Raw genomic sequence first — 11,220 nt, 5'->3', positions numbered from 1 at the left:
TGAAGCAAACCTTTGCCAGTCAGCTTGCTAATCTCTTTCTCCAGCAGAAATGAACACAAGGTGGTGGCTCCTGGAAAGACCCTGTCCTTTATCTCCAAGTGTCATACTGCATCGCAGCCTCTGGTGGCACACAGCCCTACATCTCCCACTGCAGTCTTCTTACACAGCCCATTGTACGAAGCATGCTTACAGGATTAGAAGTTGAAATGACCTCGAAACAGTGCAAAGTATTGCAATGAAGGGATGGAGCGAAGAATCTCATCTTAAAAGGCGTCTCTGACAGCCTCACCGTACAAGCCAGTCCTCTCAAATCAGTGTCTCGTACAGGCAGCGGTCACTGGTGCTGACTTCTGAGAGCCTCTGTAAAGGTTAGAGGGGGCACCCTCTCTCACTCTTCCCTCCTGTCCTTTCAGCAGGGTCCCTAACAGCCACAGCAATTATGTAGTAACACAAGGAAACAGCTGAAAATGTACAGTTGAGCAGTAACTGCTTTCTTTGCTGCATTAGGTTGTGGCTGGCTCAGGTGTCAATTTGGTTCAATACAGAATCCCACCATGGTGACCCAAGCAAAGGAGCGGACATAGAAAAAAGAGAGTCTGATGCACAGCAGCCCCAGCAGATAGGTTTGCACTCACAAAGATCTCCATCCACAGGCCAACTTGATCAGCTGATGCTCTGCCAACAGCCAGCCCTGGTGACCATGGTGAATCTAAACAGACTCCAAATGTACACACAATTTTCAGAAATAAAACATTTTTTTTTTTAATTGGCAAGTAGAACACACATAACAGGTCATTAGTAGTTTATAAACAATATTAAGTTACAAATACATGTTAAAAATTGCAGTTCATGGCAGCTAAAAGCTTTGAGTCCAAAATGCATCTCTGCAACGCGTCATTATTTCCCTTTCCCCAGTCTGCTGGGTGAAGATGAATAAAAGATCATCTACTGTCTACTATGAGGTGGTCTAATATATACTCAAACAAGAAGAAAACCTCATTCCTAAGAGCATCAATAAGAAACAGAGGCATTCAAAGTAATTCAGCCATCTTAACTCATGTGGGATGCAAGGAGGACACAGTTGAGTTACTCTGTAACACTTTAAGCAAAGATACAGACACCTTCACATTAAACCAATAGTTCAATGTTTTCTGTTCCAATTCAGCTGAACACCAAAACTAGCTTCTACCCCACAGAAGCATAAAGTCCATCATGCAGGCTTCTGTGCCATCAAAGCTAGATGTTTTGTAGATCAGACCCTTATACAGAGGAAAGTTACCAAGTACAACTAAACAGCGTACATAAATATATATCTAATATTCAGCAGATCTTTATTCCCCCTCCTTAATGACTTTTGTTGGTATTAGTGAGATACACAGCTCATTCCATTTTGTACTACCCTCAGAACATTAACAAGTTACCATAGATGTGTTAATATACTAAATACCTTTTAGCAGGTCTCTTTTAAAAAAAAAAAAAAAAGTATTTAGAAACAGTTTTGGAAAAGTAGAAATCTATTTTCCATAAAAGCAAGCAGGATCAGGATGGCGCAGACTCCAGCCCTTAAACATCCTCTCATATAAAAGTCATCTTGATGGCTTTTGTGCCTGGGACTCAGCATGTCTCATCTGCCAGACGTGTTCTATTCATCCTCTTTGCTGCGGGTGGTACAAGGTCATCAAAACCACCTTAGTTTGCCTTTCAGCTGGCAGACTTTGTTACCGGTCTGTATGAAAAGGGACACATCACTTTGACATCAGTTCATCTCCTTCTTACTCACGTCTGTGAGAGTCAGTTTCGTTACACCACTGAGATTTCATCTTCACGACCGAAGTCTGCTGAATGTATCTGGAGAAACGACTTTGTATCTCAAAAATATCAAAAGTACCATTCAGATCTGAATTTCTATTAAAAACTGTGCACGTTTAGCAAAAAATTATGCTGCTGTAAAAACAAAAGGCCTGCACCTCGGCCTGCTCATAATACAAGCTACAACACAAGAGATTATTACACTAAGAGCTTTTTTTTCTCTGCTTCTTAACTAAATGCAGGCATTAAAAGCAAAGTGTTACTAAGCTTTTCCTAAAAGAGCACGCAGGGGTGTGGCATAATATACATTAACCAGGAACAAAAACAGTTACAAACAACGATGCTAGAAAATGCCGCGTATCGGCAGCACGCCCGGTTTCTGAAACGTAAGGAACTGCATGGGAGTCGTCAAGATGAAGTCCACACACCTCGATCATTGAACTGATCACTAGATTCCAAGAAACCAAAGCAAATTGAAAAATACACAAGACAACAACTGCCTAGAAGGCAGAGTTTTATCATCTGTCAATAACCAGATGAATAAAGTGCATAGCAACTATTATAACAGTTCCTTGAAAAGACGATACGTTTCGCGAGTCTCAAAGTTTGTAAGCTTGACACTTATCCATACATTTTGCTACATGTGTGGCTTCCCTTTGTTTTGCTCTTTAGCGTCACCGATCGACTCTTCAGCACTGTCTGTGACATCCTTCACACTTCATATGGAATGTGCTGAGATCTCTGACTGCTGCCTAATGTACGTCTGGAAGCTCTTGTCACCAATAGGATGTTCTCTAGAATTGAAACAAATAATAAAAGGAGTATTACATGTAGAATTTTCTGCACCGCAACATCAGAACAGAAAGTGAATACACACAGTGTTTTGCCTAAGTTTGATTTGCAAAATTGAAACTGTAATTATATATTGCATCTCCCTCAGAAGTGGAAGTACTGATGATGGACTGCTGAATTGATCCTGGTATTTGTTGTATTTATTGCTCACTTCATGTGCACAGGCACAACATTAATCAGGCATATTTCATTTTTATGAATTATTTTCATGAACTAAAAAGGAACATTTAGAAATTTCCAGTATTTAACATGCTGTGATAGCAATACTAAGTCAAAATCTTACTTTGTATTTTCAGGGTCTTTTTGAATGTGAATATGGTGAAGGCCAGAACACAAGTGAAGGAAATACCATATCCAGTAATGTTGACCTGCTGGGACAGCCCATACTTACTGGCTTCCATATTTTGTCTTCTTAAACTTATCCCTCTTATACTGAGCATGCTCTTGCTCTAAAGTTCCAACACCTTCAATAATCAGCTTTAGTGTCTTATACGTCTCTTTAGGGTCATCGATGATGAACGTAGAATATTCTTCCTCCTCAGGTCCATCATACACAGATTTGCTGCCACAGGCCTCTGCAGAAAAAAAATAAAGGTATACAAATAGGTATCAAATAGGTAGGAGAAAATAAAAAGTGGGACAAGCGGACTAAAAGCACTCAGTCTAGAATTCATACAGGCCAGCAGTTCTTATTGTTTTTTATCATTATAACCACCACAGAACTGTGGCCAGCATCAACAGAAGAAAGAGCAATTCCCTGCCCTTTGCTGGGCTGTTCGAAGGCACAGCGGTTGGCTTATGCCCATTCCCTCCTCCTAGTCTCAAAAAAAAGGGGCAGCAAGCTTGGCAGCTGCTCCTGGCTTTGCACAACTCTATCCTACACTGTACAGGCAATGCTTTCACCTACATCACTAGCACCACTACAAATACACTTTGGGAACTCCGACAGAACCTGGGAACTATCTGCCAGATTGTTTCAGGGCTGGGACAGCATGAAATCAAGTGTTTATCTGTCACGAGGGTTACAATCATACACAGAATTAGGTACAGCGCTTTACAACAGACTGAATTCTAAACACTTACAGGTGGCAGTAGTCATGGAAGATGTTTTACAACAGTATGTAATATCACATTCTATCCTATGCAGGGAGCCTTCCTGGCTACATCAAGACACTGCTTACATGGACACGTGCATCACATCCATCGTGTGATCTGCTTCATCATCAAAGGTGAGCACATCAGAAAGGGAGAGAAAAAGTTTGCTCTTTTTCCCCAGCTTTCCAGCTCAACTGCTCTTTCAGTCTCAGCTGTCCAGTTACCTTCCCCTTGCTGTGCTGTCTGTGCCAAACCTGCGTCCTTTCCCCTGACACTGAAACTCAATGCTGGCGCTGGCAGCGGGGATTCGGAACAGGGGAAGGCTGGGCATTGGTTCAGACAGCTCGGAAGTGGTGGGGGATCTTAAGTTGGCAATTGCATGGCATCCAGGACTGGATTAAAGTGCTTTCCAATCTGTGTGTTTGACACCACCAGCTTATCCCATATTACAAAATCAAGTGCTATTTAGAGATCAGTGCCACGGTGAAGGCTTCCCTGCCACTCCCTGTGCTAAACTGGGATTTCAAGTCTGGCACCATGTACACCGGATACTTTTCTTGGCATGTCTACCAGTACTAACTTCCTCTGCTCTTTCTTCTTTCTTTTGTCCTTCATGTCACATCTTTGTTCCCCACAGCTCTTAAGGGTTTCTCAGCCCAAACACCACTTCCCATCCTTCCACAGACACCCAAAGCTGAGCTTTTGCTGATGATTCTGAAAGAGCCTGCCTAGGAAATCCACTTGGATCCAGCCTGTTCTGGGGATCTGAATCAGGGAATGTGCACATGGCTTCTGGTAACATAAAACCACGTTGCACTGAAACCTCAACTTTGCTGGTGCTTCTTTTCAGGACCAGCAAACTTCTGGTTTAGTTCAAACAGTGATTTGTCAATTCAAGGGCATCCAGACTAAGCCCTGTGCCCATATTTCAGGATGGTTAAGACCATATTTCAAATAACTGTTTATTATGGAAAAAAACTGTGCACAGACTATGAGACTACACACTGCACCAAAAATAATTCACCCAACTGCCTCAAGATAGCAGCCGGGGAAATAAATAATGGCTAAAGAGGATCTGATCTGCAAGGCTTGTGTAACTAAAACACGCAATTTTTCAAAGATATTTTTGCTCTGCTGAGTGTGTCAGAGTTGCAAAAATGTTTTGGCCTTACCTTGCATTTTCTCCAATTTTGGCATATATAAGTTGAAAAGAGAGTAGATGCGCTCAGTTTCTCTATCTCCGTCTATATCCAGTTGTATATTTGCTGGTAGGCCTCTGCAAGGCATCAGGAAGAGGAGTTAGATGTTAAACAGTGCATTATGGCACCAGAAGCACTAAACAAGGATGAAAACAGTATTCCCGAAAGATGACAAACTGTATATAACAGAGCACAAAACCTGATATTCCCAAGAGAAAAGGAAGACAGATTTAAACTTCCCTATGCCCGGATTTATCCAGCATGTTTTCACTGTGACTTGAAAGAGAAAACTCGGTATCCAGACATTTGGATGAGTTCATCTGTTATAACCAGATGGAGGAGCCAAAGCACTGTATTCTCAGCTATCCGGGTTTTATATTCCAATAAAAACTACTACAGACTTGCTGCTTTCCTCAGTTTAGATGAAAGTAAGTTTCCTAGAAACAAGACAGTATCGTTGCATTTATCAGAGACCAGGAGTAACCTGCTCAGAAGAGACTGGTTTAGAATTAAATCCAGAAGCAGATGCTTGTCTGTTTCAGAAATTTACAAACAGAACAATGAACGGATTTATGGCTTATTTTCTAATAGAAGGTGATCAGAATCAAAATATCCCACAGTCAACTCCTATCAATGTTCTGAACTCTAAAAATCTCAGCATTTTGACTAGGATATGCAGATATTGACAGCATCAGAAGTGACAGCAAGGATGATCTCTAAAAACACCTCAATGCCTGCATGTCCAGCACATCTTGGTATCTGCATTCCTGCCACACTGCAGTGATCCACCTTCTCCTTGTAATATACAGACCTGCATGTTATCCATCAATACTCACCCTGTGCAAGGTGTGCAGCCAGGAGTATTATCTGCAGTAGCTTTACAGCAAAGCCAGTGGCCATTAAGATAGGCAGAGGGATGGTAGACTGTGAGGCGCTTCTTGTTGCATTGGCTAACTTTGGTGAGTATATCAATCCAGTCCTTGGCCTCCACACAGTTGTTTGCTTGAATATACAAGACTCTTCTTTCAGGCTGGATCACCTGAAACATCTGCAAACACAGAAGTAAACCACAGAATAAACTACCAGAATGAGTTGCTGAGCCTAGCAGCAGACTCAGACTGATCAATTAATTAGAATAAAAACCAATACTGAAAGAATGCACCAATAAATATAATAAATATAACGAAGAAATAAATGTGCCCTTGAAACAAGACTTTTCAGCTGGTACAAGGACTAAGATACAGTTCCTGAAGGAGATGATTTACAAGCAGCTAGTATCAATTTGCTGATTGGGTCTCAGCAAGATTTGTTGTCAGCCTCAGGGATGCAATTTCAGTAAAGCTGCAGCTCCAAGTTTTGGATGGCTGCAAGAAAGAACCAATACAGGACTGAAAGGAAATGGTAGTCAGTGGGAGGCAGAAAAGAGAAATAATGAGAGTCTAGACCCAGCCTCTGGGGCAGCTTTGCTCTAACTGCCATGTCTCTAGTCTTTTTAACACTTACTTCAACATGATCTTTTCCTGTTACTACCTTCCATGGTTCTGCATCCAACTACAGCTAAAAAACATAGTAATGCAGTTTTCTCTGTTTCTCCTTAATTGCCTGGTTCAAATAACTACACATTAATTCTGCACTATGGTTTGGGCACTCAAAATCTAAATGAAAGCTCCCCTGCCTGTTCAAAACAGCTTCTGCTCTGAGATGGCACAACTGCCTTTATCTTCAGCCCTTTGAAGACACAGGTTTCAAGCCTTACTGCTTAATTACACTGATCCAAATCTCACAGACCGAGATCCCTCCTTTCCATTACCTTCTGCAAATACTTCATTTTAAGGGGTTTTCCTCTATCAGGTATTCCTAACCTATCCTTTTCCTACTCTACTTTTCCATTTGATTATTCAAATGGTTAGACTCTGCACTGCCTGTATGTTGAATATTGTTTTCCAAACAGCTGATTTCTCTGTAGTACTTCTAAAGAAACAAAGATGCAACACAATACATACATATACATATATACATATATACATACATACATATATATATATATATATATATATATATATATATATATATATATATATAAAACCTGGCAGGTTGTAGAATCAAAGAAAGGCTTAGGTTGGAGGAGACCTTAATGATCATCTAGTTGTAACACTCTGTCACGGACAAGGTTGCCAACTGCTAGATCAGGTTGCCCAAAATTCCATCCAACCTGACCCTGAATGCATTCAAGGATGGGAGCATTCACAGCCTCTCTGGGCAACCCATTCCAGACTCTCCCCACCCTCCAACTAAAAAAGTTTTCCCTGACTATCTATGTCACTGATAAATATGTTGAAGAGCACCAGTTTCAAGACAGACCCCACACCACTCATAACTGGCCTCCACATGGACACAGAACCATTGACAACAACCCTCTGGCAACGATCATCCAACCAATTCTTTTATCTAAAAAACAGTCCAATCTTCAAATCCGTATATCTCCAATTTAGAAATAAGAATGCGGTATGGGATTATGCATAAGTCCAAGCAGACAACATCAGTTCCTTTATCCACTGTTGCTGTCATTCCATCATAGAAGACCACCAGATTGGTCAGGCACCATCTGCCCTTGGGGAGAATGCTGTAGGCTCTTGGCAGGCACAATCTTCTCTTGGTATCTTTCAAAACATCTTGCAAACATACTTGCTAATTTGTGAATAAACAGCTTTCTTGTAATTACTATGTCACTTCCACCATGAAACAGAAGCTACAACAGTAATTTCTTTGGATTTAGTAACTTTACAAATCCCAGACAATCATCAGAAAGGCACAAAGATTAACATATCAGCAGTAGAGGGGCTGCTAAGGTCAGTCCAGCACTGTTGAAATACTGGAGTAGTCTCCTTTTAATAAAACTTTTCAGACCATAACTGGCAATCCAAGTTTGGATAATAGGGACAAAAGGGAAGAGGAAGACGGAAGGCAAGAGGAGTGTGCAGCTCAACTCCTGTTGACATATGATGACAGGAAAGATAATTTCCCTGTCCAGCAGGAGTAAATGGAGCCTTCTGCATTTGAACACAGGAAAAAAAAATAAGGAAAAAATGTAAGGGGTATAGCTTTATGTAAGGGGATACCAACCTAAGTGAACTAGCACACGGCAAATGCTACTGAGAAGCCAACAGCTAAGTCATGAATTTCAAGTGGTTGCCAAGACCTTTAAACCATCAAAAACACCAGCTGATCCTCAAACAACAGAAAACCTGAATACTTAGATTCACACACTACATGCTGCAGTGTGCTTAAGGAAAATGAAGGCTACTTGAAAGGCAATACACTGACTTACTGGCTTTAATGCCAGACATGTTGCTTAATCAGGAGTGATGGAAATAAATTTGGTACAAATACATACAAAATTATTTACAGAACTGTGCATCTTTAATTACAGTTAACACCCATGGTGGACTGTGTGTTACAAATACACCTGATGTGGATTTTTGAGCATTCTCCTCTCACTGCAGTATTCTGTTTATGTATGGGGATACAAATGTCACCATGGGAAGGTGATAATGGTGTTTTCTACTGCTGCTGGAAAGACTCTGAATCTTTACTTTCTTGAATAGATGTAGTTGCCTTTATTTTCATAAGGTATTTAAGAATCCAAAGCAACTCATAGTTTCTGTTCCTGCTCACAGTAATATCTTCTATTGTTAACAATAAAAGGATATTTTTCCTATAATAAATCGTTTAAATAAAGGGATATTCTGAATGCATCTCAGCCCAGCAAACTCAGCATAAGCTAAAGACTGCCTTGACTGAAGAGTTAATCGGAATCACAGCTCAGCTCCTCTCATCACACAGTAAGTTTTATCTCAGCTGTATGTCTGTGATCCTTCAGAAGCAGCGAGTTCCTTCATAACAGAGAGGTCTGACAGAAAAGGCAGAGACTTGATTACTGTACCCGCGTACAGCACTATGGAGCCCAGACAGCTGATCGGCAGTGGTCAGTACTGAGTGTGCTGCAGATCACGAAACCCAAGGACTGCTGACTGCGCTGTTAAGAATCTGAATGGGCTGTACTTTTGGAAACTCCTGCTACTATATATACAACAAGCAGCTGTGGTTGTACATCTTTCAATAGAAACCCAATCCGGGTTACAAAAGGGAAAAAGGTGATTAGTCTGGTGGATCCAGACCAGCCTAACAAGGAAGTTAACAAAGATGACCTACTTACATTTTTCATTTTAAAGGATTCCTCCTCCAGTCTTTCCACTGCCAGAATGTTTTCAATTGGAATGCTACACAGAGGGTGATCACCTGCAGAGTGCATACACAGAGGCTGAGCAACTTATTCACAACTCAACTTCACCCTATGCCCTTATTCTGACGGCTGATTCAGTCCCTTTGAAGATCATTTTGACTGCACAGAAAAAAAACCTTTCACTCAGCAGGGATTTACCAGCATGGTCTTGAAGCATTACCTTAATTTCATTTCTGCTTTCAGCAGCATTATGGTATGCTAGCAAATCTCTGAGAAATTGACTACTGCAGCAAGACACAGTATATTTCCTGAGGAGGTGAAAGAAATCATTACTGTTCACTCAGCTGAACTAGGTTTATGGTGGTGATGTAAGATCTCAAAGTTGGGTGTAAAATAATGACTGTCGTTAGATCTTTTTACATCTTTCTCACTCCACATTTACTTATTTAATAGACGGGAGTGATATTTGTTGTCTTCTATTGAACCACTGGAATTAATCTGTCAAAAGCAAAATTCCTGATATTAGGCAGTATTAAGGGAGCAAGTGTTTGTAGGTTCAAAGCTTGCAGCCAAACCCCAAGCAGAATGCAATCAGTCATGTCAATTCTATGAAATTCATAAAAATCATCAGAAATGCATTTGACAATGTTCAGTGCAAAAACTGAACACTCAGAGTTCAGTCCTTACAGCACATTTAATCTTCACTTTAATGTATGGTAAGAAAAGACTGGCAAACTTCTGTTACCTTTGCTTTTTTGGTATGTAAACTCATGGTTTGTCAGGCGAAACCATCTCTTCTTGAAGTTTTTCATACCAAATCGTTTTCTTCCCTGTGCTCTCTTGATCATGAACCTAGTAAACAGGACAACAGCTGTTACAACAGTATACCAGATTTTACACTTAAGTGGATATATATGCATACATATACAATATGTATTTATGTATATAGATATACACATATATACATATATATACACACACACAATGGCACTTGCAAAGCTTTAGGAGGGGACACAGTGTTTTCTCATTATTGAGGCCTTGTCTTGACAAGGAAAGGAAAGTCACATTTAGGTAGGTTTAGTGCATCTGTTAGTTAAACCTGTCCTTTTTCCAGATCTCAGTCTGGGGCAAGATACATAGATTGATTTGTAGTGTACACACAGATTCTAGATGATTGATTAGCTGAACTGTAGCATGTGCTCTTTCTGCAGTTACAAATGAAGCTAAACGATTTCCTAATGCAGCAGAAAAAGGACCTACTAAGCTTGACAACACAAGTCTCTGTAAGTCTTCTTTCTTTTTTTCTTTTATTTTCTTTTTAAGCTCAAAAAGTTTAAGTATATTTAAGAATTAAAAAGCAGGTATAAGGCTTCCAGAGCACAGGTCCTGTGCTGACATGCTTTAGTCACTCTCATGCTCCAGAAAAAATCACCACGCTCCACAATGCCATTTGCAATTGCACATTGATGCTGCAGTTAGAAATGGATATTCAACCACATACAAAGCAATTTGATGATTGAAAGAACTCCCTCCTTAACAGTTTTTTGGGTGTTTTTCTTTTTTTTTTAAATGAAGGGTGTTCATCTAGTGAGCTGTCAGTTTTAATTAATTTCAAACTTGAATTAGCTTGCAAGGAACTGTGATGTATCCACCACCTTCCTAACCACTAAATCAATCCAAAAGCTCCAAGGTGACTTTGGAAAGCCTGTTGACTTCTTAGTGCTCAGCCTCACTTTTGGTGTAAGATGTGTACACAGAAGGGAGTTGTTAATGGCTGCTCTACACATTACATTAACTACTATGCAAAATAAATAACTGCACAGTGGAGCCAGTAAAAACTACTCAGTACAGAGCACTTCTTTTTTATCAGGTAGGAAGGCACTATACAGCAGAAAGAGCATACAGAGCAAATGGGGAGTGATTTGGTTGAAGATTTTCAATAGCAGAGATAAAATGCTTAGATAAGCCAATCCTATTTCTTGCTGCTGGTATCTTCAGTCAGAAACAATTGCATTGCATCCA

General features: G+C 40.3%; 1 protein-coding gene across 5 annotated transcripts in view; it reads right to left on the bottom strand.

Annotated features, from left to right (window-relative positions):
- Window positions 1-736: 736 nt before the first annotated feature.
- RASA3 (RAS p21 protein activator 3) overlaps window positions 737-11,220 on the bottom strand; it is a 145,867-nt gene continuing 135,383 nt past the window's right edge. For all 5 annotated transcript variants that reach the window (XM_085552399.1, XM_085552385.1, XM_015849528.3 and 2 more), the window contains 6 exons: window positions 9,944-10,050; window positions 9,172-9,254; window positions 5,792-6,003; window positions 4,929-5,032; window positions 3,053-3,236; window positions 737-2,603 (listed from right to left, as the gene is read on the bottom strand). In XM_085552399.1, coding sequence (XP_085408525.1) covers window positions 2,528-2,603; window positions 3,053-3,236; window positions 4,929-5,032; window positions 5,792-6,003; window positions 9,172-9,254; window positions 9,944-10,050 — 766 coding nt within the window. In that variant the 3' untranslated portion in view covers window positions 737-2,527. The remainder of the gene's footprint in view (window positions 2,604-3,052; window positions 3,237-4,928; window positions 5,033-5,791; window positions 6,004-9,171; window positions 9,255-9,943; window positions 10,051-11,220) is intronic.

This window comes from Coturnix japonica, chromosome 1 (genome assembly GCF_054131305.1).
Source record: "Coturnix japonica strain WE chromosome 1, WE-NBRP24, whole genome shotgun sequence".
NCBI classification, from domain to species: Eukaryota; Metazoa; Chordata; class Aves; order Galliformes; family Phasianidae; genus Coturnix; species Coturnix japonica.
This window is presented reverse-complemented; position numbering and strand designations above follow the sequence as displayed.